The 27,230-nt window shown below is 49.2% G+C and overlaps 1 protein-coding gene across 2 annotated transcripts in view; it reads right to left on the bottom strand.

Moving 5' to 3' along the window:
- Positions 1 to 27,230, bottom strand: part of ST8SIA1 (ST8 alpha-N-acetyl-neuraminide alpha-2,8-sialyltransferase 1) — a 125,336-nt gene that overhangs the window by 71,836 nt on the left and 26,270 nt on the right. The window contains exon 1 of one of the 2 annotated variants that reach the window (XM_063929395.1): positions 7,951 to 8,238. The exons of the other annotated variant lie outside the window; for it this stretch is intronic. Coding sequence (XP_063785465.1) covers positions 7,951 to 8,021 — 71 coding nt within the window. The 5' untranslated portion in view covers positions 8,022 to 8,238. Of the gene's footprint in view, positions 1 to 7,950; positions 8,239 to 27,230 lie in introns of those variants that run through there. 2 annotated transcript variants of the gene reach the window in all.

Raw genomic sequence — 27,230 nt, 5'->3', positions numbered from 1 at the left:
CTACGGCTAATGTCTCTGCTTCTCCTCCCTTTCATCTGCAGCCCTGCGCTACGGCTAATGTCTCCGCTTCTCCTCCCTTTCATCTGCAGCCCTGCGCTACGGCTAATGTCTCCGCTTCTCCTCCCTTTCATCTGCAGCCCTGCGCTACGGCTAATGTCTCATCTTCTCCTCCCTTTCATCTGCATCCCTGCGCTACAGCTAATGTCTCCGCTTCTCCTCCCTTTCATCTGCATCCCTGCGCTACGGCTAATGTCTCCGCTTCTCCTCCCTTTCATCTGCATCCCTGCGCTACGGCTAATGTCTCCGCTTCTTCTCCCTCTCATCTGCTGCCCTGCGCTACGGCTAATGTCTCCGCTTCTCCTCCCTTTCATCTGCATCCCTGCGCTACTGCTAATGTCTCCGCTTCTCCTTCTTTTCATCTGCTGCCCTGCGCTACGGCTAATGTCTCCGCTTCTCCTCCCTTTCATCTGCATCCCTGCGCTACTGCTAATGTCTCCGCTTCTCCTTCTTTTCATCTGCTGCCCTGCGCTACGTCTAATGTCTCCGCTTCTCCTCCCTTTCATCTGCATCCCTGCGCTACGGGTAATGTCTCCGCTTCTCCTCCCTTTCATCTGCTGCCCTGCGCTACGGCTAATGTCTCCGCTTCTCCTCCCTCTCAACTGCTGCCCTGCGCTACTGCTAATGTCTCCGCTTCTCCTCCCTTTCATCTGCATCCCTGCGCTACGGCTAATGTCTCCGCTTCTCCTCCCTTTCATCTGCATCCCTGCGCTACGGCTAATGTCTCCGCTTCTCCTCCCTCTCAACTGCTGCCCTGCGCTACTGCTAATGTCTCCGCTTCTCCTCCCTTTCATCTGCATCCCTGCGCTACGGCTGTCTCCGCTTCTCCTCCCTTTCATCTGCATCCCTGCGCTACGGCTAATGTCTCCGCTTCTCCTCCCTTTCATCTGCATCCCTGCGCTACAGCTAATGTCTCCGCTTCTCCTTCTTTTCATCTGCTGCCCTGCGCTACGTCTAATGTCTCCGCTTCTCCTCCCTTTCATCTGCATCCCTGCGCTACGGGTAATGTCTCCGCTTCTCCTCCCTTTCATCTGCTGCCCTGCGCTACGGCTAATGTCTCCGCTTCTCCTCCCTCTCAACTGCTGCCCTGCGCTACTGCTAATGTCTCCGCTTCTCCTCCCTTTCATCTGCATCCCTGCGCTACGGCTAATGTCTCCGCTTCTCCTCCCTTTCATCTGCATCCCTGCGCTACGGCTAATGTCTCCGCTTCTCCTCCCTCTCAACTGCTGCCCTGCGCTACTGCTAATGTCTCCGCTTCTCCTCCCTTTCATCTGCATCCCTGCGCTACGGCTGTCTCCGCTTCTCCTCCCTTTCATCTGCATCCCTGCGCTACGGCTAATGTCTCCGCTTCTCCTCCCTTTCATCTGCATCCCTGCGCTACAGCTAATGTCTCCGCTTCTCCTCCCTTTCATCTGCAGCCCTGCGCTACGGCTAATGTCTCCGCTTCTCCTCCCTTTCATCTGCATCCCTGCGCTACGGCTAATGTCTCCGCTTCTCCTCCCTTTCATCTGCATCCCTGCGCTACTGCTAATGTCTCCGCTTCTCCTTCTTTTCATCTGCATCCCTGCGCTACAGCTAATGTCTCCGCTTCTCCTCCCTCTCATCTGCAGCCCTGCGCTACGGCTAATGTCTCCGCTTCTCCTCCCTCTCAACTGCTGCCCTGCGCTACGGCTAATGTCTCCGCTTCTCCTCCCTTTCATCTGCATCCCTGCGCTACGGCTAATGTCTCCGCTTCTCCTCCCTCTCAACTGCTGCCCTGCGCTACGGCTAATGTCTCCGCTTCTCCTCCCTTTCATCTGCAGCCCTGCGCTACGGCTAATGTCTCCGCTTCTCCTCCCTTTCATCTGCAGCCCTGGGCTACGGCTAATGTCTCCGCTTCTCCTCCCTTTCATCTGCAGCCCTGCGCTACGGCTAATGTCTCCGCTTCTCCTCCCTTTCATCTGCAGCCCTGGGCTACGGCTAATGTCTCCGCTTCTCCTCCCTTTCATCTGCATCCCTGCGCTACAGCTAATGTCTCCGCTTCTCCTCCCTTTCATCTGCAGCCCTGGGGCTACGGCTAATGTCTCCGCTTCTCCTCCCTTTCATCTGCATCCCTGCGCTACAGCTAATGTCTCCGCTTCTTCTCCCTTTCATCTGCATCCCTGCGCTACGGCTAATGTCTCCGCTTCTCCTTCCTCTCAACTGCTGCCCTGCGCTACGGCTAATGTCTCCGCTTCTCCTCCCTTTCATCTGCAGCCCTGCGCTACGGCTAATGTCTCCGCTTCTCCTCCCTTTCATCTGCAGCCCTGGGCTACGGCTAATGTCTCCGCTTCTCCTCCCTTTCATCTGCTGCCCTGCGCTACGGCTAATGTCTCCACTTCTCCTCCCTTTCATCTGCATCCCTGCGCTACAGCTAATGTCTCCGCTTCTCCTCCCTTTCATCTGCATCCCTGCGCTACGGCTAATGTCTCCGCTTCTCCTCCCTTTCATCTGCAGCCCTGGGCTACGGCTAATGTCTCCGCTTCTCCTCCCTTTCATCTGCTGCCCTGCGCTACGGCTAATGTCTCCGCTTCTCCTCCCTTTCATCTGCATCCCTGCGCTACAGCTAATGTCTCCGCTTCTCCTCCCTTTCATCTGCATCCCTGCGCTACGGCTAATGTCTCCGCTTCTCCTCCCTTTCATCTGCTGCCCTGCGCTACGGCTAATGTCTCCGCTTCTCCTCCCTTTCATCTGCTGCCCTGCGCTACAGCTAATGTATCCGCTTCTCCTCCCTTTCATCTGCTGCCCTGCGCTACAGCTAATGTCTCCGCTTCTCCTCCCTTTCATCTGCATCCCTGCGCTACAGCTAATGTCTCCGCTTCTCCTCCCTTTCATCTGCATCCCTGCGCTACGGCTAATGTCTCCGCTTCTCCTCCCTTTTATCTGCATCCCTGCGCTACGGCTAATGTCTCCGCTTCTCCTCCCTTTCATCTGCAGCCCTGCGCTACGGCTAATGTCTCCGCTTCTCCTCCCTTTCATCTGCATCCCTGCGCTACAGCTAATGTCTCCGCTTCTCCTCCCTTTCATCTGCAGCCCTGCGCTACAGCTAATGTCTCCGCTTCTCCTCCCTTTCATCTGCATCCCTGCGCTACAGCTAATGTCTCCGCTTCTCCTCCCTTTCATCTGCTGCCCTGCGCTACAGCTAATGTCTCCGCTTCTCCTCCCTCTCATCTGCATCCCTGCGCTACAGCTAATGTCTCCGCTTCTCCTCCCTTTCATCTGCAGCCCTGTTCTACGGCTAATGTCTCCGCTTCTCCTCCCTTTCATCTGCTGCCCTGCGCTACAGCTAATGTCTCCGCTTCTCCTCCCTTTCATCTGCATCCCTGCACTACGGCTAATGTCTCCGCTTCTCCTCCCTTTCATCTGCATCCCTGCGCTACAGCTAATGTCTCCGCTTCTCCTCCCTTTCATCTGCAGCCCTGGGCTACGGCTAATGTCTCCGCTTCTCCTCCCTTTCATCTGCTGCCCTGCGCTACGGCTAATGTCTCCGCTTCTCCTCCCTTTCATCTGCATCCCTGCGCTACAGCTAATGTCTCCGCTTCTCCTCCCTTTCATCTGCATCCCTGCGCTACGGCTAATGTCTCCGCTTCTCCTCCCTTTCATCTGCTGCCCTGCGCTACGGCTAATGTCTCCGCTTCTCCTCCCTTTCATCTGCTGCCCTGCGCTACAGCTAATGTATCCGCTTCTCATCCCTTTCATCTGCTGCCCTGCGCTACAGCTAATGTCTCCGCTTCTCCTCCCTTTCATCTGCATCCCTGCGCTACAGCTAATGTCTCCGCTTCTCCTCCCTTTCATCTGCAGCCCTGCGCTACGGCTAATGTCTCCGCTTCTCCTCCCTTTCATCTGCATCCCTGCGCTACAGCTAATGTCTCCGCTTCTCCTCCCTTTCATCTGCTGCCCTGCGCTACAGCTAATGTCTCCGCTTCTCCTCCCTCTCATCTGCATCCCTGCGCTACAGCTAATGTCTCCGCTTCTCCTCCCTTTCATCTGCAGCCCTGTTCTACGGCTAATGTCTCCGCTTTTCCTTCCTCTCATCTGCATCCCTGCGCTACGGCTAATGTCTCCGCTTTTCCTTCCTCTCATCTGCATCCCTGCGCTACGGCTAATGTCTCCGCTTCTCCTCCCTCTCATCTGCATCCCTGCGCTACGGCTACTGTCTCCGCTTCTCCTCCCTCTCATCTGCAGCCCTGCGCTACGGCTAATGTCTCCGCTTCTCCTCCCTCTCATCTGCATCCCTGCGCTACGGCTAATGTCTCCGCTTCTCCTCCCTCTCATCTGCATCCCTGCGCTACGGCTAATGTCTCCGCTACTCCTCCCTTTCATCTGCTGCCCTGCGCTACGGCTAATGTCTCAGCTTCTCCTCCCTTTCATCTGCTGCCCTGCGCTTCGGCTAATGTCTCCGCTTCTCCTCCCTCTCATCTGCAGCCCTGCGCTACGGCTAATGTCTCATCTTCTCCTCCCTTTCATCTGCAGCCCTGCGCTACGGCTAATGTCTCCGCTTCTCCTCCCTTTCATCTGCATCCCTGCGCTACGGCTAATGTCTCCGCTTCTCCTCCCTATCATCTGCATCCCTGCGCTACGGCTAATGTTTCCGCTTCTCCTCCCTTTCATCTGCAGCCCTGCGCTACGGCTAATGTCTCCGCTTTTCCTTCCTCTCATCTGCATCCCTGCGCTACAGCTAATGTCTCCGCTTCTCCTCCCTTTCATCTGCTGCCCTGCGCTACGGCTAATGTCTCAGCTTCTCCTCCCTTTCATCTGCTGCCCTGCGCTACGGCTAATGTCTCATCTTCTCCTCCCTTTCATCTGCAGCCCTGCGCTACGGCTAATGTCTCAGCTTCTCCTCCCTCTCATCTGCAGCCCTGCGCTACAGCTAATGTATCCGCTTCTCCTCCCTTTCATCTGCAGCCCTGCGCTACGGCTAATGTCTCATCTTCTCCTCCCTTTCTTCTGCATCCCTGCGCTACGGGTAATGTCTCCGCTTCTCCTCCCTTTCATCTGCAGCCCTGCGCTACGGCTAATGTCTCCGCTTCTCCTCCCTCTCATCTGCAGCCCTGCGCTACGGCTAATGTCTCCGCTTCTCCTCCCTTTCATCCGCATCCCTGCGCTACGGCTAATGTCTCCGCTTCTCCTCCCTTTCATCTGCAGCCCTGCGCTACGGCTAATGTCTCCGCTTCTCCTCCCTTTCATCTGCAGCCCTGGGCTACGGCTAATGTCTCTGCTTCTCCTCCCTTTCATCTGCATCCCTGCGCTACGGCTAATGTCTCCGCTTCTCCTCCCTTTCATCTGCAGCCCTGCGCTACAGCTAATGTCTCCGCTTCTCCTCCCTTTCATCTGCTGCCCTGCGCTACAGCTAATGTCTCCGCTTCTCCTCCCTTTTATCTGCATCCCTGCGCTACGGCTAATGTCTCCGCTTCTCCTCCCTTTCATCTGCAGCCCTGCGCTACGGCTACTGTCTCCGCTTCTCCTCCCTCTCATCTGCATCCCTGCGCTACGGCTAATGTCTCCGCTTCTCCTCCCTCTCATCTGCTGCCCTGCGCTACAGCTAATGTCTCCGCTTCTCCTCCCTTTCATCTGCAGCCCTGCGCTACAGCTAATGTCTCCGCTTCTCCTCCCTTTCATCTGCAGCCCTGCGCTACGGCTAATGTCTCCGCTTCTCCTCCCTTTCATCTGCATCCCTGCGCTACGGCTAATGTCTCAGCTTCTCCTCCCTTTCATCTGCTGCCCTGCGCTTCGGCTAATGTCTCCGCTTCTCCTCCCTTTCATCTGCTGCCCTGCGCTACGGCTAATGTCTCATCTTCTCCTCCCTTTCTTCTGCATCCCTGCGCTACGGCTAATGTCTCCGCTTCTCCTCCCTATCATCTGCATCCCTGCGCTACAGCTAATGTCTCCGCTTCTCCTCCCTTTCATCTGCTGCCCTGCGCTACGGCTAATGTCTCATCTTCTCCTCCCTTTCATCTGCTGCCCTGCGCTACGGCTAATGTCTCATCTTCTCCTCCCTTTCATCTGCTGCCCTGCGCTACGGCTAATGTCTCAGCTTCTCCTCCCTTTCTTCTGCATCCCTGCGCTACGGGTAATGTCTCTGCTTCTCCTCCCTTTCATCTGCATCCCTGCGCTACGGCTAATGTCTCCGCTTCTCCTCCCTTTCATCTGCAGCCCTGCGCTACGGCTAATGTCTCCGCTTCTCCTCCCTTTCATCCGCATCCCTGCGCTACAGCTAATGTGTCCGCTTCTCCTCCCTCTCATCTGCATTCCTGCGCTACGGCTAATGTCTCCGCTTCTACTCCCTTTCATCTGCTGCCCTGCGCTACGGCTAATGTCTCCGCTTCTCCTCCCTATCATCTGCATCCCTGCGCTACGGCTAATGTCTCCGCTTCTCCTCCCTTTCTTCTGCATCCCTGCGCTACGGGTAATGTCTCCGCTTCTCCTCCCTTTCATCCGCATCCCTGCGATACGGCTAATGTCTCCGCTTCTCCTCCCTTTCATCTACATCCCTTCGCTACGGCTAATGTCTCCGCTTCTCCTCCCTCTCAACTGCTGCCCTGCGCTACGGCTAATGTCTCCGCTTCTCCTCCCTTTCATCTGCATTCCTGCGCTACGGCTAATGTCTCCGCTACTCCTCCCTTTCATCTGCTGCCCTGCGCTACGGCTAATGTCTCCGCTTCTCCTCCCTTTCATCCGCATCCCTGCGCTACGGCTAATGTCTCCGCTTCTCCTCCCTCTCATCTGCAGCCCTGCGCTACGGCTAATGTCTCCGCTTCTCCTCCCTTTCATCTGCATCCCTGCGCTACGGCTAATGTCTCCGCTTCTCCACCCTTTCATCTGCAGCCCTGCGCTACGGCTAATGTCTCCGCTTCTCCTCCCTTTCATCTGCTGCCCTGCGCTACGGCTGTCTCGGCTTCTCCTCCCTTTCATCTGCAGCCCTGCGCTACGGCTAATGTCTCCGCTTCTCCTCCCATTTATCTGCAGCCCTGCGCTACGGCTAATGTCTCAGCTTCTCCTCCCTTTCATCTGCAGCCCTGCGCTACGGCTAATGTCTCCGCTTCTCCTCCCTTTCATCTGCCTCCCTGCGCTACAGCTAATGGCTCCACTTCTCCTCACTTTCAGATGTAACATGTGCAGAGAGAGTTAGATTTGGGTGGGTTATTTTGTTTCTGTGCAGGGTAAATACTGGCTGCTTTATTTTTACACTGCAATTTAGATTTCAGTTTGAACACACCCCACCCAAATCTAACTCTCTCTGCACATGTTACTTCTGCCCCACCTGCAGTGCACATGGTTTTGCCCAACTGCTAACAAATTTGCTGCTGCGATCAACTCAGAATTAGGCCCTATGGTGGTCATTCCGAGTTGATCGCTCGCTAGCAGTTTTTAGCAGCCGTGCAAACGCTATGCCACCGCCCACTGGGAGTGTATTTTAGCTTAGCAGAAGTGCGAACGAAAATAAATTGTGCAGTTTCAGAGTAGCTCCAGACCTACTCAGCGCTTGCGATCACTTCAGACTGTTCAGTTCCTGTTTTGACGTCACAAAAACGCCCTGCGTTCGCCCAGCCACGCCTGCGTTTTTTCGAACACTCCCTGAAAACAGTCAGATAACACCCAGAATTGCCCCCTTCATGTCAATCACTCTGCGGTCAGCAGTGCGACTGAAAAGCATCGCTAGACCTTGTGTGAAACTGCATCGGCCTTTGTGAAAGTACGACGCGCGTGCGCATTGCGCCGCATACACATAAGTGTCGTTTTTTTGCTTCATCGCTGTGCAGCGAACATTTTCTGCTAGCGATCAACTCGGAATGACCAACTATATTCCCTATCACATGTACACGCACACACATTCACGCTAGGGTTAATTTTTATGTTTGCAGTCAGTTAACCTACCAGTATATTTTTGGATTGTGGGAGGAAACCGGAGTACCCAGAGGAAACTCACGCAAGCACGGGGAGAACATACAAACTCCACACAGTTACGGCCGTGGTGAGAATTGAACCCATGACCTCAGTGCTGGATCGCACAGAACTCTGGCTACACGCCACTCCCATGAGACGGATACCTTGTGTCCTACCACAGCACTGCCGCCCATTAACGTCCATTTTACACAGGGGGAGCCCTGGCCAACATCTGTCCGACTCCGCATCGCCCGGAGATAAGCAAATGGCGTAAATGTGCGCAGTTTGCTCAAGCTCGCTATTTATATGGAGACGACTCGGAATCAGGAGTAATATAACTGGCACCGGTTTAGGATTGGGAAGCAGAAATGATGAGATTCAGCAGAACCGGATTTCTCTCTTTACAGCCAGGAAAGGCGCGTCACTGGAGACTCCCCCGCCTCACTCCATCTCCGAGGCTGCACACAAGTCTGCTCCTCTTTGTCCTGTGACGTCACTGCTCCCGTGTACACAGGGATGAGAGGGTGAATCAGCGAGGTCTGCGCTCACCCATGCAGCGTGGATGAATACAGCCATTGTTGCCCCTCCGCCAGGCCGGATGTGATAATGGTCTCCTGAGCAGGGAGCGAGAGAGGAGATCTCTGTTCTGTATGATAACAGCCTAGAGAGTGCGGGGGGGGGGGGGGGGGGTTGACAACCTCGACAAATTAAATCTGCAAACGAGCCAAATGTCTCATGGTGGGGGGGGGGGGGGGTCAGAGACGCTCTCAGGGGGGTTTATTTGCAATGTCATGTGCAATTTTAATTAGGGCTTGGTGAAGCTGCGTACTCTGCAGCCACAGAGCGTCTCTCACACATCTGAGACACGGAACGTTGCTTCGATCGGCCGCAGGGCACGGTGATGACTATATCCCCATTCATTGCAGGTTTCGTGCTCCATTTAATGTTCCCATCTATTATGTAAGTGCTCCTGTTCCCGCAAACTGTCTCATACACAGCCCTCTCCTCCGCCGTGTACCCCAAACGCAGCCACCGCCGGAACGCACAGAACGGGGCGCGTCCGGGTGACTCCGGCGTTGCACACTCACCTTCAGCACACGTTATTTGTAGTCCTATAAAATCCTGTTATTAATTCTGGATCCTCGACATGACGCAGCCCCGGGCGCTGCAGGGAGAGTCTATTAACCCATCATTTCCCAGGAGGGTTCCCGTGTTCTGTCACTGAAAACACAGTACTCCCCGGTTACCGATCTTATGATGTGATAACATTTCTAACTCTAAAGGGGAAATTCTGGAGAGAGATAAAGTGAAGTTGTCCATAGCAACTAATAAGCTTCTGTCATTTATCTAGCACAAGGGTCTATGTACTATGCCTTGGAGAGATAAAGTACCAGCCAATCAGCTTCCTAGCTGCCACAGTGCCATGTTACAGACGTTAGAAAATGTATTTCTCCACTTTATCTCTCTCCTAGACTTGTCACATTTAGCTGATAAACGGCTTATAACGCTCCTGCAACGGCCGGGAACCGGAGGTGGCATCTTATGCACTGGGCCGACCTCCCGATCCCATAGACCTGAGCTGTTCTAGTAGAGTGTGTACGCAGGGGGCTGGCAGCAGGTCAGGCTGGGGACACACTGCTCTGCGTATAACCCGATCAGCCGGGGATCGCCTAGGAGTGCGCCCAGCTATAGGGGCCACACCATCAGGTAATTAGGAAAAACACATAGGGGACAATTTCTGACCATTCATGGTTTCTGCTGTTAACTACTATCTGTTATTATCACCGCTTTTCTTGAAGTACTCATGTTACCTCTATAAACTATTCTACCCAATTACCTCCCCATTAAACAGTTCTCACAAAACTTACATGTGTGCTCTTTCTACATTCAGACATTGTAACCCCAGGCCTACACTGCTGTGTGACTGGATCATATAACCCACCAGTCACTGTCACCCTTGCAATCTAGCTTCAGCTGTAAGAAATATGTAGGGGCCTATTTACTACCACCATCTAACACCTTCTACCACCATCTAACACCTTCTACCACCACCTAACACCTTCTACCACCATCTACTATAACAGCATCTAACAACATCTAACACCTTCTACCACCATCTACCACCTTCTACCATCATCTACCGTCATCTACCACCAACTACCAGCATCTACTGTAACAACAGCTAACAGCATCTACCACTATCTAACAGCATCTAACAGCATCTACCACTATCTAACAGCATCTAACAGCATCTACCACTATCTAACAACATCTAACAGGATTTACCACTATCTACCAGCATCTAACAACATCTAACAGCATCTATGCAGAAAAAATATATCACATATGCAAGCACTCACAAGTTCATGGTATTTTTATGGTGTTTGGGATATTGCTGGAAGGTCCTTTTGGTTCAGAGTCTGTCTAATGAAAACTGTCTGGTGGATCTTTTATCTCCCACGGCTATATACATAAATGGGAAAAAAAAGAAGACTATGATGGTGTAGTAAGTTTTTACATGACTAAAGATCTATGTGTGGGATGGATGTTAAATCTTGATCCTCCGTCTTTATGGGATGGCGTACCGTACCCACTCGATGGAAAGGTCATTTTCGACATATAAAGGTTTCTTTTCAGCAAGCCGTATTTATCGTTATTTCCTTCACCATGCTTTTATGGGGTCACCCCAGTGACTAGATGGAAAGGGAGCGTATCTAAACTTACGGTAACGTAGCAGTTTCTTTGCCCAGAGGCCCTCTCTTGGCATCGCTTGCCTGACTACTCCTCGTATATTCCCAAGTATTGGCAATATGCAAGCAGAGGAAGTATGAGTCAGGACTTATATTTTTATCCAGTTTTTTGCACTCATAATATATATATATAAAAAATATTAAAAAAAGATTTTTCTTATCCAAGGAAATTTAAAATGGACAGAATGATAAGAGTATAACCTTTACACATGACCTTAGAGGGAATTGGTCCGGAACAGCTTCCTTTCTGGGTCATGTGGTCTCTGGTCCAAAACTTGAATTAAAATCAGGGTGCGCACCCTCATCACCCTAGTCTGCACTGAGAATAATGGGGACTGCAGTCTGCCGTATCAATACGCCTAACACCAGAACCATTAATATATGATACAAGATAATCTCCGGCGCTGACTTTACTGTAAATAAATGTAACTTTTGTGTAAACACTTAGGCGAGATGCGCAGCGTGAATGAGCCGGCAGTTCCCGTGTAGTTACTCTGATAACGCTAAGCGTCTTTTTTGACCAAAAATGTATCTTATTCTGATCACTATGCATCATTCCTGTATTGTGTCTATGACTGCAGTTCTATCTGTATACGGAATGCTACGCTACAGTGCTGTAAAGTAACGCAGCATTTCATACGCAGATACAGGCACAGTCACACACAGAATATAAGCATGACACGTATCATTTTAATCAGCAGATTCTGCTTGTGCGTCCTATTTGCATAGTCAGGAGAATACGAAGCATATTAGAGGGGAAAATGCACAGAGAGACGCCTGGCATTAGTAAACTCGGTCACGACTAGGCGCGACTAGAATGGCTGTTTGACGTGACGGCAGCAGGGATGTAGGAGGACACATCTGTAAGACATAATTATGTCCTGGAACTCGTCAGTTCACTGACAAAACGTCTCAACCACTTCCTGTCTGAGGGACAGTCTGAGCTGGGAAACGTTGCAAGATTCCAAATAAGATTCTGCTGTTATTATTTTATCTTTTAGGTCTTTTAATTGATTGACATTTTTTAATGTTATCTGACTTTTTGGCAGCAACGGTCGTGTGAAGCTTACTCAGAACAACTGCGAAACCTGCTCAGCCGGGGCCAGGAAATCTGCGTCAGAAGATGCAGGTCTGGGCCTCGGTACTCCCAGAAACGGAGGGCAACATGCCGCCATGATTGGGAATGCTGGCCAGCTTCGCCACCGCCCTCCTCCCGCACACTGAATCCTGCCCCACCAGCAGAGATGTGCGTAAACCATCAGGTTCTTAGTAATTAAACTTAGGGGTACATCTACTAAATAATGGGTTTTCTGAGTGACCAACTCTCTGTGAATTTGAAAATGGCGAAAATAACAATTATTTTAAATACGAGATGAGACTTGTTTAGCATTTGTCTCTACAGACATCTAAACCGCCGTAGAAGACGATAATCAGTGGCGTTGAAAACCCGATGTCTGCTAAATGACACCCCGTAGACTTAGATTCTGGATAATGCTCAGGTAACAATATATTTTGTCGTCCCCATTGATTCTAGGATTGCTACCGCATTTTTAAATATGACCCCCCCCCCTTCCCCACACACTTTCAGGTTCCCAGGGGGCAGATGTACTAAGGCCGCCCCATGCTTGCTTAATTTTGTCTTAGCTGAATCTTGCTATTCATTTCAATGGCCCATTAATTTCAATGGCCCATTCATTTCAATGGCCCATTCATTTCAATAGCGTTGCCAGCATATAAAAACACAACTGAAACAAATAGGCCCACTGTAGTGAATGAGCCCCTGCTTATAGTTGCGCATAAAGCCTTTAGTTTCACGTCCAACTTTACTGCCCACCCTGCAACATTTTCACCTGACATTAAGCAGGAATAATTCAGCCACGACAATATATGGAGCGCTCATTTACATACACTGCCTTGATCTAGTATTCACCAGACTATGCTCCGTTTCTGAACTCACTAACACTCCTTTCCCCCTCTCAGATCACAACCTTATCACCTGCATGCTCTCCTCCGATAATTCAAACCCTATGTTGCTGAAGTCTTCCAATCTCCCTCAAACCCGCAGAAATATCAACACAATTAATCTTCTAGAACATTCCACTTCATTCCAAAAACTGCTTTCACCTATTTCTGCATTCACCTCTCCTGAGATGTCTGTATCACACCTGAACGAGACTCTAGAACTAGCCCTTGATGAAGTGGCTCCAGCTACCCATCACTCTCCACGTAGGCCTAGATGTCAACCATGGCACTCTAAATTAACAAGACAACTACAAAAACTCACACGTAAACCTGAGCGTCAGTGGCGTAAATCTCGTATTTCAAGTGACTTCCTCACATATAGGACTGTCTACCACTCTTATAGAATTGCCCTGGACACTGCCAAACAAACATTTCCAAACTCTTATCTCTGCTCAAGCCTCTAACCACAAACGACTCTTTAATACATTTAAATCACTTACTCACCCAACCCACCAGCCACTATCAAGGCACAGGATCTTGCTTCCTACTTCAAGGAGAAGATTGATAAGATCGGAGATGAAATGGTATGCTCTTCCTCAACTAGTGACCTATTCAATTCCTTACCTGAACCCTCTGGCACTCTCTCCTCATTTGATCCCAAAAATGAAGATGAAGTATCATCACTCTTCTCATCCTGCTTCTCTACTACCTCTCCTCTTCATCCTTTACCCTCACAAATAAGTAAAGCTCTGTCTCTGGTGCTCATCCCTACCTTAACTAACATCTGTAATCTCTCTCTCTCTACTGGTATCTTTCCTTCTCTGTACAAGCATGCAGTAATTACTCCAATTCTGACAAAACACAATTCTGACCCATACACACTCTCTAACCGTCCCATCTCTCAGCTCCCATGTCTCTCTACCGTACCATCTCTCAGCTCCCATGTCTCTCTACCGCCCCATCTCTCAGCTCCCTTGTCTCTCTAAGCTACTTGAGAGACTTGCCTACACTCGACTCACACACTTTCTTAATTCACACAATTTATTGGACCCACTTCAGTCAGGCTTTCGTTCCCAACATTCCACAGAGACAGCACTGACTAAAGTGGTTAATGATTTGGTCACTACAAAGTCTAAAGGCCATTAGTCACTTCTTATTCTTCTAGATCTATCAGCTGCATTTGACAATGTGACCACTCTCTTCTCATACAAACACTACAATCCCTAGGTCTTCAGGACACAGCCCTTTCTTGGTTCCTATCCTACCTATCCAATCGCTCCTTCAGTGTTCGCTTCTCTGATTCCACCTCCTCTTCTCTACCTCTCTCAGGGGTAAATTTACTAAGAATCGTATTTTCCCGTTTGAGGTCAAAGTTCAATCACGAATGACATCGAAAGTGTAAATATGCAACTTTTTGAATTGATTACGACTAATTTACTAAGCTGCCGTATTCTGCATTTTCGGTTTTTCCGATGTCGATGTCATTCGTTTTTTTAGGCAGTGTTTTACGTGAGTGACTTGTAAAACACTGCCGACTTTAATACAATGAATCTCGGCCGGATCTGAGAGATCCGTGCAGGGCTTCATTGTGCACCTTGTAAAAAAAATAAAAAATGTTTAAACTTAAAAAAAAAATTGCGTGGGGTCCCCCCTCCTAAGCCAAACCAGCCTCGGGCTCTTTGAGCCGGCCCTGGTTGCAAAAATATGGGGAAAAAATTGACAGGGGTTCCCCCATATTTAAGCAACCAGCACCGGGCTCTGCGCCTGGTCCTGGTTCCAAAAATACGGGGGACAAAAAGCGTAGGGGTCCCCCGTATTTTTGAAACCAGCACCGGGCTCCACTAGCTGGACAGATAATGCCACAGCCGGGGGTCACTTTTATACAGTGCCTTGCGGCCGTGGCATCAAATATCCAACTAGTCACCCCTGGCCGGGGTACCCTGGGGGAGTGGGGACCCCTTCAATCAAGGGGTCCCCCCCCCAGCCACCCAAGGGACAGGGGTGAAGCCCGAGGCTGTCCCCCCCATCCAATGGGCTGCGGATGGGGGGCTGATAGCCTTTGTTGAAAGTAATGAATATTGTTTTTAGTAGCAGTACTACAAGTCCCAGCAAGCCTCCCCCGCAAGCTGGTACTTGGAGAACCACAAGTACCAGCATGCGGCGGAAAACCGGGCCCGCTGGTACCTGTAGTACTACTACTAAAAAAATACCCCAATAAAGACATTACACACACACCTTGAAAGTATAACTTTAATGCATACATACACACCACCATATACACATACTTACCTTATGTTCACACGAGGGTCGATCCTCTTCTCCAGTAGAATCCATGGTGTACCTGTTGAAAAAATCCTACTCACCAAATCCAGTGTAGAGGGCTCCTCGGATAATCCATTTGTAATCCACGTACTTGTAAAAATAAAAAAACGGTACACCCGACCACGAACTGAAAGGGGACCCATGTTTTCACATGGGACCCCTTTCCCCGAATGCCAGAAACCCCCTCTGACTGATGTCTAAGTGGGTTTCTTCAGCCAATCAGGGAGCGCCACGTTGTGGCACCCTCCTGATCGGCTGTGTGCTCCTGTACTGTCTGACAGGCGGCACACGGCAGTGTTACAATGTAGCGCCTATGCGCTCCATTGTAACCAATGGTGGGAACTTTGTGGTCAGCGGTGAGGTCACTTTTGGTCAACCGCTGACCTCAAAGTTCCCACCATTGATTACAATGGAGCGCATAGGCGCTACATTGTAACACTGCCGTGTGCCGCCTGTCAGACAGTACAGGAGCACACAGCCGATCAGGAGGGTGCCACAACGTGGCGCTCCCTGATTGGCTGAAGAAACCCACTTAGACATCAGTCAGAGGGGGTTTCTGGCATTCGGGGAAAGGGGTCCCATGTGAAAACATGGGTCCCCTTTCAGTTCGTGGTCGGGTGTCCCGTTTTTTTATTTTTACAAGTACGTGGATTACAAATGGATTATCCGAGGAGCCCTCTACACTGGATTTGGTGAGTAGGATTTTTTCAACAGGTACACCATGGATTCTACTGGAGAAGAGGACCGACCCTCGTGTGAACATAAGGTAAGTATGTGTATATGGAGGTGTGTATGTATGCATTAAAGTTATACTTTCAAGGTGTGTGTGTAATGTCTTTATTGGGGTATTTTTTAAGTAGTAGTACTACAGGAACCAGCGGGCCCGGTTTTCCGCCGCATGCTGGTACTTGTGGTTCTCCAAGTACCAGCTTGCGGGGGAGGCTTGCTGGGACTTGTAGTACTGCTACTAAAAACAATATTCATTACTTTCAACAAAGGCTATCAGCCCCCCATCCGCAGCCCATTGGATGGGGGGGACAGCCTCGGGCTTCACCCCTGGCCCTTGGGTGGCTGGGGGAGGGGGACCCCTTGATTGAAGGGGTTCCCACTCCCCCAGGGTACCCCGGCCAGGGGTGACTAGTTGGATATTTGATGCCACGGCCGCAGGGCACTGTATAAAAGTGACCCCCGGCTGTGGCATTATCTGTCCAGCTAGTGGAGCCCGGTGCTGGTTTCAAAAATACGGGGGACCCCTACGCTTTTTGTCCCCCGTATTTTTGGAACCAGGACCAGGCGCAGAGCCCGATGCTGGTTGTTTAAATATGGGGGAACCCCTGTCAATTTTTTCCCCATATTTTTGCAACCAGGATCGGCTCAAAGAGCCCGAGGCTGGTTATGCTTAGGAGGGGGGACCCCACGCAATTTTTTTTTGAAAATTTAGAACATTTCTTCCCCCTTCCCACTGAAAAACATGCACGGATCTCATGGATCCGTGCATGCCTATCCAAACACGGGATAAAAAAGCAGGTCTGTTTTTTTTTAGCACTTTTTCACGATTTGTATTTCATCACGGCAGTGTTTGGCTATTGTCGGCAGTGTTTGTGTTTTGCACTTTTTAGTAAATTCCCGATTTCTACCAAATTGCAGGCGTATTTGACCGATGGTGTATTGATTCGTGATTTTTTCCTAGGACTTCCAAAATATTACGAATGCCCTCATCACTGCCGTGATTTTTGCTTAGTAAATTACCGAGATGACACTTTGAAGAAAAAACGGCATCTCGGTCAAAATCGGGACCTTAGTAAATATACCCCTCAGTTGGAGTTCCGCAAGGCTCAGTCCTAGGTCCTCTGCTTTTCTTTATCTATACCTCATCTCTTGGGAAACTAATCAGCTCTTTTGGATTTCAGTACCATCTGTACCTACCTATCCTCCCCTGACTTGTCCCTATCTGTACTGGACTGTGTCACTGAATGCCTCTCTGCCATTTCATCCTGGATGACATCTCACCACCTCAAACTTAATATTTCAAAGACAGAGTTAATTATTTTTCCATCGGCCAATAGTAGGTACCAACCTGATATCTCTATCACTGTTGAGAACTCGGCAATCACCCCTACCCCACAAGCTCGCTGCCTAGGTGTAATCCCTGACTCTGATCTGTCCTTTCTTCCCCACGTTCAATCTGTCTCAAAATCATGTTACATGCATCTAAAAAACATATCCAAAATACGACCATACCTTACACAAGACACTGTTAAAACTCTAATCCACGCTCTCATTATTTCCCGCATTGATTATTGTAATAGTCTCCTGACCGGTCTTCCCAAACATAGGCTCTCACCACTACAATCCATTCTGACTGCAGCTGCGAGGCTTATCTTCCTCGCCAGACGTTCATCGTCTGCAGATCCACTCTGTCAGTCCCTCCATTGGTTACCGGTATTCTGTCGTATTCAATATAAAATACATTTACTTACATACAAGGCTATTAACCAAACTGCACCAACATACATCTCTTCACTCATCTCATAATATCTCCCTACCAGACCTCTCCGCTCTCCACAAGACCTACGTCTCTCATCCACACTCATTACTCGCTCCCACTCACGATTGCAAGACTTTCTTCAGGCTGCTCCCACTCTGTGGAATGCCCTACCACGTACAATAAGACTCTCCTCTAGTCTCCAAACCTTCAAGCGTTACCTGAAAACTCACCTCTTTAGGCAAGCGTATCAAATTCCAGAACCGCCCACATAACTTTCATAAACCTTCTTATCAAATTGCATCCACTCTGCACAGTCCACACATATTCTCACGTCTTCTCATCCTTCCTCTCGACCCAGGACTAAATCATACAGCCCACCAAGAACCTTTGCAATCTGGTGGTCCATTATGCAATAGATAGCACCTATCCTTGTGTATCCATGCCTATTTCCCTATAGAGTGTCAGCTTGCGAGCAGGGCCCTTCAACCTCTATGACTGTTTGTTATTACCCAGTTTTGTTATATCATTGTTATTTCAAATTGTAAAACGCAATGGAATTTGCTGCGCTATATAAGAAACTGTTAATAAATAATAATAATAATAATACACAGGAACATCCGGCCAGAATGAATAAGCCCCATCAAATAACAAGCGCTTATCTAAACTATTTCTATATTCGTTTCTATCTCCATAACTATGACCATAAACATCAGTATAATAATGATACAGACACAAATAATAATTACAACTACAGATGCGTCCTTATACATCCAGCATTAATATACGCCGTGCAGCGCGAGACGTCTGGTATGAGTGAGCCGCCGGGTCCCGTGCAACTCTGATAGCGGCACACGTCTTCCTTTTTATTTTTGCCGAAAATGCGTCTTAGTCGCACACAATGCAACTGGGACTTACGAGGAGACTGTGATGATTAATGTGATATAAGACACTTGTATACTGTGTGTAACAGACTGTGTATAGGCCCTCATTCCGAGTTGGTCGGTCGCAAGGCGAATTTAGCAGAGTTGCTCACGCTAAGCCGCCGCCTACTGGGAGTGAATCTTAGCTTCTTAAAATTGCGACCGATGTATTCGCAATATTGCTATTACAAACTACTTCGCAGTTTCAGAGTAGCTCCAGACTTACTCTGCCTGTGCGATCAGTTCAGTGCTTGTCGTTCCTGGTTGACGTCACAAACACACCCAGCGTTCGCCCAGGCACTCCCACCGTTTCTCCAGCCACTCCTGCGTTTTTTACGGAAACGGTAGCGTTTTCAGCAACACGCCCCTAAAACGCCGTGTTTCCGCCCAGTAACACCCATTTCCTGTCAATCACATTACGTTCGCCGGAGCGAAGAAAAAGCCGTGAGTAAAAATACTTTCTTCATAGTAAAGTTACTTGGCGCAGTCGCAGTGCGAACTTTGCGCATGCGTACTAAGCGGATTTTCACTGCGATGCGATGAAAAAGAACGAGCGAACAACTCGGAATGAGGGCCATAGAGCAGAACAGAACTTGTATTGGAGAAAAGCTGCGACTGCTGCATTGTCGCACTTTGTGTACAGACTCAGAGACTCAGCCGGACACATATATACAATCACATTACTCAGCGCAGTCTCCTTGTGCGCCCAATGCTATAATATTCTCACGCATGACGCAAAGATGTATGAAGACACATATGTATCTATATTGTACCCAAAAAGTATCACTTCCCATGTTCTAGATAATCATTTGCGGACTGACACATTCTCTTATCATTGGTCCTGGGATTTATAACAGCATTTTAATTTCAAAAGGGAATATACAAAAAGTCGCCATGCTAAATCCTGCTGCAACCCCCCCTCCCCACACCCCCCTCAAAAAATAAAAAACCTTGTCATCTCGTAAAGAGCACCAATTAGTAAATAAGCCCTCAGATATTTCGCCTACGAGTGTGTAGCTGTATGAGGGAGCGGAGCAATCCCCGGATAGTGCGTCGTATGAGACGCGCGGTGCAGGTTAAGTGCCCGGAATTTACCAGCTACAATCAGTATGTAAGTTTTACATTTACAGCTCAGTATTTTATAACTAAAGGTGCAATTTTTTCAGTTATACAATTACAGATAACAAACAAACAACACCAATAATACTATAGGCTCGGACACCGTATTGGCTTTGCCAGCTGCCACCAATCATTGATCCTAACACTTGCATCACTTCCCCCACATTATAGCTGAGTCGTAAATTAAAACCATTTGTTATGTTTATTTTAATTAACTGAAGAGGTGAGTGGATGAGGGCGTTATGTAACAATTGTCTGATTTTTTATTTTATTTTTTAATAGATAAAGGTGTTATGGCCCAGGGGTCAGAGTATTAATATTATTTTCCTTATTTACAGCACAAAGGGCCCTGCTCGTGACAGCTTACATTCTGAAGGGGACAGACAGACAGGGGTGACACAGATGGGGTACATAGAGAGTGCGGAACAGAGGGTTAGGATGAGATTTGGCTGGGTTTGGTGAAGAAGTGGGTCTTGAGAGCCCGTTTGAAGTTCTGTAGAGAGGTGGAGAGTCTGAGGGGGAGAGGTAGAGAATTCCAGAGAAAGGGAGCAGCACGTGAGAAATCTTGGAGGTAGGAGTGGGAGGAAGTAATCAGTAGGCAGGAGAGTCGGAGTGCCTTAGCGGAGCGAAGAGGACGGGTGGGAGTGTAAAGGGAGATAAGGTCAGAGATGTAGATGGGAGAGGAGTGGGTGAGGGCTTTGTGAGTGTGAGAAGCTTGAATTGGATTCTGAAAGGGAAGGGGAGCCAGTGAAGGTCTAGTAAGAGAGGAGAGGTAGACATAGCGCGTTTGGTGAGGAAGACGAGCCGGGCAGCAGCATTGAGGATAGATTGGAGTGGAGAGAGGTATTTGTCAGGAATGCCAGTCAGGAGGAGATTACAGTAGTCCAGTCTGGAGATGACCAGTGAGTGGATGAGGGGTTTAGTAGCATCCTGGGTCAGAAAGGGTCTGATCCTGGAAAAATTTCTGAGATGAAAATGGCAGGTTTGCAAGAGGTGCTAAATGTGTGGTTTGAAGGAGAGGGAGGAGTCAAGGAATACTCCAAGACAACGCACTTGGGGGCTAGAGGAGACAGTAGTGCCATCAATAGATAATGAGATTGTAGGAGGTGAGGTTATGCGGGAGGGAGGGAAGATGATCAGCTCGGTCTTAGCCACATTAAGTTTAAGAAAGCGCTGGGACATCCAGGAAGAGATAGCAGAGAGACCGCTCGATACACGAGTGAGGAGAGCGGGGGGAGAGGTCAGGGGAGGAAAGGTAGATTTGAGTGTCAGCATAGAGACGATATTGTAAGTCAAAAGAGCTAATTAGCTTACCTAGTGAGGATGTATAGAGAGAGAAAAGGAGAGGACCAAGAACAGAACCTTGGGGGACACCTACTGTTAGGGGAAGTTTGGGGAGGTGGAGCCATGAGAGGAGACAGAGAAGGAGCGGTCAGAGAGGTAGGAGGACCGCCAGGAGAGGGCAGTGTCACGCAAACCAAGAGAGTGAAGGATTTGCAGTAGGAGAGGGTGGTCCACAGTGTCAAAAGAAGCAGAGAGATCAAGGAACATAAGCAGAGTGTAGTGGCCCTTGGAGAGTAGTGGCCCTTGGATTTGACAGCATGGAGGTCATTGCAGCCTTTTGTGAGGGCAGTTTCAGTGGAGTGGAGACGACGGAAGCCAAGCTGGAATGGGTCAATAGTAACAATGGGGGTAATTCCAAGTTGATCCGAGCAGGAAATTTTTTAGCAGTTGGGCAAAACCATGTGCACTGCAGGTGGGGCAGATATAACATGTGCAGAAAGAACTAGATTTGGGTGGGTTATTTTGTTTCTGTGCAGGGTAAATACTGGCTGCTTTATTTTTACACTGCAATTTGGATTTCAGTTTGAACAGACCCCACCCAAATCTAACTCTCTCTGCACATGTTATATCTGCCTCCCCTGCAGTGCACATGGTTTTGCCCAACTGCTAAAAAAAATCCTGCTGCGATCAACTTGGAATTACCCCCAATGTTATTTTAAATGTTGGTAGCCTAGTGACTGATATATTGTGGATAAAAGTGCTACGTCCAACTCTTGAGTCGGCTTTTAGTGGATAAAGGTATTTGTCAGTTTCTTCTAAACGTATGGAACACCTTCAGCCACTCATCTCTTCCATTATCAATATTATCACTGTATAGACAGCAGCTGGGTACAACATATGGCAGAGATGAGACAGGAAATGTTCCAGCAGAGATGAGACAGGAAATGTTCCGGCAGAAATGAGACAGGAAATGATCCGCCAGAGATGAGACAGGAAATGTTCCGGCAGAGATGAGACAGGAAATGTTCCGGCAGAAATGAGACAGGAAATGATCCGCCAGAGATGAGACAGGAAATGTTCTGGCAGAGATGAGACAGGAAATGTTCCAGCAGAGATGAGACAGGAAATGTTTCGGTAGAGATGAGACAGGAAATGTTCCAGCAGAGATGAGACAGGAAATGTTTCGGTAGAGATGAGACAGGAAATGTTCCAGCAGAGATGAGACAGGAAATGTTCCAGCAGAGATGAGACAGGAAATGTTCCAGCAGAGATGAGACAGGAAATGTTCTAGCAGAGATGAGACAGGAAATGTTCCAGCAGAGATTAGACAGGAAATGTTTCGGTAGAGATGAGACAGGAAATGTTCCGGCAGAGATTAGACAGGAAATGTTCCGGCAGAGATGAGACAGGAAATGTTCCAGCAGAGATTAGACAGGAAATGTTTCGGTAGAGATGAGACAGGAAATGTTCCGGCAGAGATGAGACAGGAAATGTTCCGGCAGAGATGATACAGGAAATGTTCCGGCAGAGATGAGACAGGAATTGTTCCAGCAGAGATTAGACAGGAAATGTTTCGGATGAGATGAGACAGGAAATGTTTTGGTAGAGATAAAACAGGAAATGTTCCGGCAGAGATGAGACAGGAAATGTTCCAGCAGAGATTAGACAGGAAATGTTTCGGAAGAGATGAGACAGGAAATGTTTTGGCAGAGATGAGACAGGAAATGTTCCAGCAGAGATGAGACAGGAAATGTTTCGGTAGAGATGAGACAGGAAATGTTCCAGCAGAGATGAGACAGGAAATGTTCCGGCAGAGATGAGACAGGAAATGTTCCAGCAGAGATTAGACAGGAAATGTTTCGGATGAGATGAGACAGGAAATGTTTTGGTAGAGATGAGACAGGAAATGTTCCAGCAGAGATGAGACAGGAAATGTTCCAGCAGAGATGAGACAGGAAATGTTTCGGTAGAGATGAGACAGGAAATGTTCCGGCAGAGATGAGACAGGAAATTTTCCGGCAGAGATGATACAGGAAATGTTCCGGCAGAGATGAGACAGGAATTGTTCCAGCAGAGATTAGACAGGAAATGTTTCGGATGAGATGAGACAGGAAATGTTTTGGTAGAGATAAGACAGGAAATGTTCCGGCAGAGATGAGACAGGAAATGTTCCGGCAGAGATGAGACAGGAAATGTTCCAGCAGAGATTAGACAGGAAATGTTTCGGATGAGATGAGACAGGAAATGTTCCAGCAGAGATGAGACAGGAAATGTTTCGGTAGAGATGAAACAGGAAATGTTCCAGCAGAGATGAGACAGGAAATGTTCCGGCAGAGATGAGACAGGAAATGTTCCAGCAGAGATTAGACAGGAAATGTTTCGGATGAGATGAGACAGGAAATGTTTTGGTAGAGATGAGACAGGAAATGTTCCAGCAGAGATGAGACAGGAAATGTTCCAGCAGAGATGAGACAGGAAATGTTTTGGTAGAGATGAGACAGGAAATGTTCCGGCAGAGATGAGACAGGAAATGTTCCAGCAGAGATTAGACAGGAAATGTTTCGGAAGAGATGAGACAGGAAATGTTTTGGCAGAGATGTGACAGGAAATGTTCCGGCAGAGATGAGACAGGAAATGTTCCGGCAGAGATGAGACAGGAAATGTTCCGGCAGAGATGAGACAGGAAATGTTCCGGCAGAGATGAGACAGGAAATGTTCCAGCAATGTCACAGCTGCAGGGATCAGGAAGCTGAGTGTATACTTGAGTCACACTCAGTTACACAATGAAGGAGCATATCCCGTTACTGAGCGCAGCACAATATGACATATAGATAACGACAGTTACCTGTCTAATGCCTGCACATCACACACAAAGCGTCCTGCACTGGGAAGGTGGAACAACAATGCATTCAGCAGCCTGGAATCTATATTATGACCCAGACAAACCATTGGAGGCTCATATGTGAGCTGGTCTCTAGGTTCTGAAAGCTGGACACAGTCAGGACTCTCTGATCCGCTCAGATAAGATGAGATGGAATTTACCTCAGAGAAGGTCTTTGTTACGTGTCACTCGCGAGGCGACTGGAGACCGGGGAGAAGAATGTGGTCATGTTAAAGGTCCTGGAAGGTGAGATCAGATTTCGGAGGCAGATCTCAGGATATTAATCCATATTAAACCTCTTCATAAAATAGCTCTGTGATTTCCATCAATCCCCGAGACACAACGGCTTTCAGCAAATGGAACAGTAAGCGCACTACGTATAATCTATAAAGCATCACTTATTCTGCAGCGACCGTACATCAGAGCATGAAGAGGACTTATGAGGGGTCTATTTGCAGGAAATCCGTCATATCCATATATTTCATCACTTTTCGCAGCTTCTTCGGTTCTCTTTTCACTCCATAATTGTATGACTGACACCAGGCCTAATTCAGGTTGGATCGCATAAGCGACCCAACAAGCAGTTTTCCGATAGTTGGGAAACTGCACATGTGCAGAACGGATCCTGCGATTGCATCGCAGCATTGCAAACGCCTCTGCCTGGTAGAGGCATTTGGGGAGAGGGAAGGGTGTCGTCGGAAATGGGGGGCGTGTCGAGGCCATGGACTGCATCGCGAGGCTAAAACAAAGTCTAATCTTTGCATCTGCTAGATCACAGGTTCTCAAACTCGGTCCTCAGGACCCCACACAGGGCATGTTTTCCAGGTCTCCTCACAGAATCACAAGTGAAATAATCAGATCCACCTGTGAACCTATTAAAACGTGTCGGTGAGTAATGAGTACACCTGTGCACCTGTTGGGTTACCTGAGGACAGAGATGAGAACCTATGTGTTAGAGGCGTTCACAAGCAGAAGGAGCATTTAGCACATGGGCCCTCATTCCGAGTTGTTCGCTCGCTAGCTTTAGCAGCATTGCACACGCTAGGCCGCCGCCCTCTGGGAGTGTATCTTAGCTTAGCAGAAGTGCGAACGAAAGATTAGCAAAATTGCGAATAGAAATTTCTTAGCAGTTTCTGAGTAGCTCCAGACCTACTCACAAATAGCGATCAGTTCAGTCAGTTTCGTTCCTGGTTTGACGTCACAAACACACCCAGCGTTCGCCCAGACACTCCCCCGTTTCTCCAGCCACTCCCGCGTTTTTCCCAGAAACGCCAGCGTTTTTTCGCACACGCCCAGAAAACAGCAAGTTTCCGCCCAGAAACACCCACTTCCTGTCAATCACACTACGATCACCAGAACGATGAAAAATCCTTGTTATGCCGTGAGTAAAATACCAAACTTTTGTGTAAAAGAACTAAGCGCATGCGCTCTGCGAACCTTGCGCATGAGCAGTAAGCGACTAATCGCAATATAGCAAAAATCGGCGAACAACTCGAAATGACCCCCATAGATCTGTGCACCGCCTGCAGTTACATTCTGCATCCCCATAGGTGTGTGGGTGACTTATTGTACACACAGGTGCAAGAACAGACACGACACTGAACTGCACTGAATATATTGTAAAACAACTTCTGAACAATACATCCTCTCATCCTCTGTCCTCAGAATGCAGCCTGTCCGTAACCTATTGTTAGCAAACGGGAAATAAGAATCAGCAATTAGTATACAGCAGCAAACTAACAAACTATACCTACATGAAACTCCTAGCTAAGCTGTAAATTATACCAACCAATCAAATAATAGCCTATTGAGAGCAGCCGCATGATTGGCCACTGCAAATAACATAACATTATTCTACATATCCCACGTCATTAAAGAGATCTGGGAATTATACAAATCCTCAGCCTCGTCTCAGCCCTGCGATCACCTCTGTCTGATTGACAAGCAGAGGCGGTCGCTGGGTGGAAAGGGGCTGCTGATTAGGGGTGGCGCGGTCCGGGCAATGCAGGCGGGCCCCGAACTGTGAGGGGGACGGGCCGCAGCGGCTGCGTGACGTCACACACAGCTGCTGCAAACCTCACAGCGACGTGTAGCTCCCAGCCAGCGCGCAGGAGCACGCTGGGCAGGGAGCTACTCCTAAAGTATAAAAGCATCGCCGCTGTGTGATGCTTTTGTACTTCTACGATCAGGTCTGAATTAGGCCCTATGGGGGTGATTCAGAGTTGATCACAATTTAGCACAGCTACGATCAGGCACACTGACATGCGGGGGGGCGCTCAGCACAGCGCTAGCCCGCCCCGCATGCCAGTCCCTGCGCCGTCTCAGAAGTCACAGCGGCGATGCTTTTGTACTTCAGCGTAGCTCCTGGCCAGCGCAGCTCCTGCGCGTCGCTGCCCAGGTGGCAGCGGCTGCATGGGATGTCACGCAGCTGCCGCGGCCCACCCCCGGCACGGTCCAGCCACGCCTGCGTTGGCCGGACTTCGCCCCTTAAACGGCGGCTTTACGCTGCCATCTCGCCCAGCAACCACCTCTGCCGGTCAATCAGGCAGGGGCGATCGCTAGCTAAAGACAGCCTTCGGCTGTCTGGCATGCGCAGGCGCACTGTGGCGCCGGTGCATGCGCACTTCAGGCCTGATCGCTGCTGTGCGAACACACACAGCACCGATCAGGTCTGAATTAGCCCCTATGTACGAATCATGTTATCCCTGGTTAGCACTGCTGCCTCACAGCACTAGGTGAAAGTCCCATACAGGACCCCATATGTATGGAGTTTGCATGTTCTCTCTGATTGCATGGGGTCCTCCCATACCCTAAGAAAAGGTAGGTTAATAGGATTCTGGCTAATGCAGCGTGTATGGGAGAGAATGGGGCAGGGACTGACATTTATATATAAATCAATGTACTAAGCCTCGAAAGGTGATAAACTGGAGAGAGATAAAGTACCAGCTAATCAGCTCCTACCTGTCATGTTACAGGGTTTTTTTTATGACAGGAGCTGATTGATTGGTTAGTTTATCACTCTCTACTTTATCACTTCCTAGGGCTTGGTACATCTGTCCCTAATATTCTGTCACTACAGCAGGGTGGCCCTCTCACGCTGCCGCACATCGCAGTAAGGGGGACGCAACGCCTAAAACACGAATGTGGCGCCTGGGTGTCTCACCAGCGGTGGGGCGTTCCTGTGGAAGACGGCACAGTACATCTGGATGTATGCAGGTAGATTAATATCCTATCTCAATGCAAACTCAGATATCGTCATTCTGGTGACCCCACAATACACAGCCCCTAATTCCCAAGAGTCACAACCCAGACAAAGATTCCGGGGTCACAAACTTGTGTCCATATCAATAAAAACATTATAATTCAGTGTTTGGAAAGTACATGAATATAGAGGAGAGATCAGAGGCCGGGGATTCCTAGGCTTTATCTGGGGGTACATGTAATGGAATGTGGGGAGGTAAGTACTCAGAATTGTGTACTCTTTTCAGCATTATCGGTAGCCGGGTAAGATACACCCTGGAGTTTGCGTATGGTACCCCAGTGCT

This window comes from Pseudophryne corroboree, chromosome 6, assembly GCF_028390025.1.
Source record: "Pseudophryne corroboree isolate aPseCor3 chromosome 6, aPseCor3.hap2, whole genome shotgun sequence".
NCBI lineage: Eukaryota > Metazoa > Chordata > Amphibia > Anura > Myobatrachidae > Pseudophryne > Pseudophryne corroboree.
The sequence above is the reverse complement of the archived record's forward strand: the minus strand, read 5'-3'. Positions and strand labels throughout refer to the sequence as shown.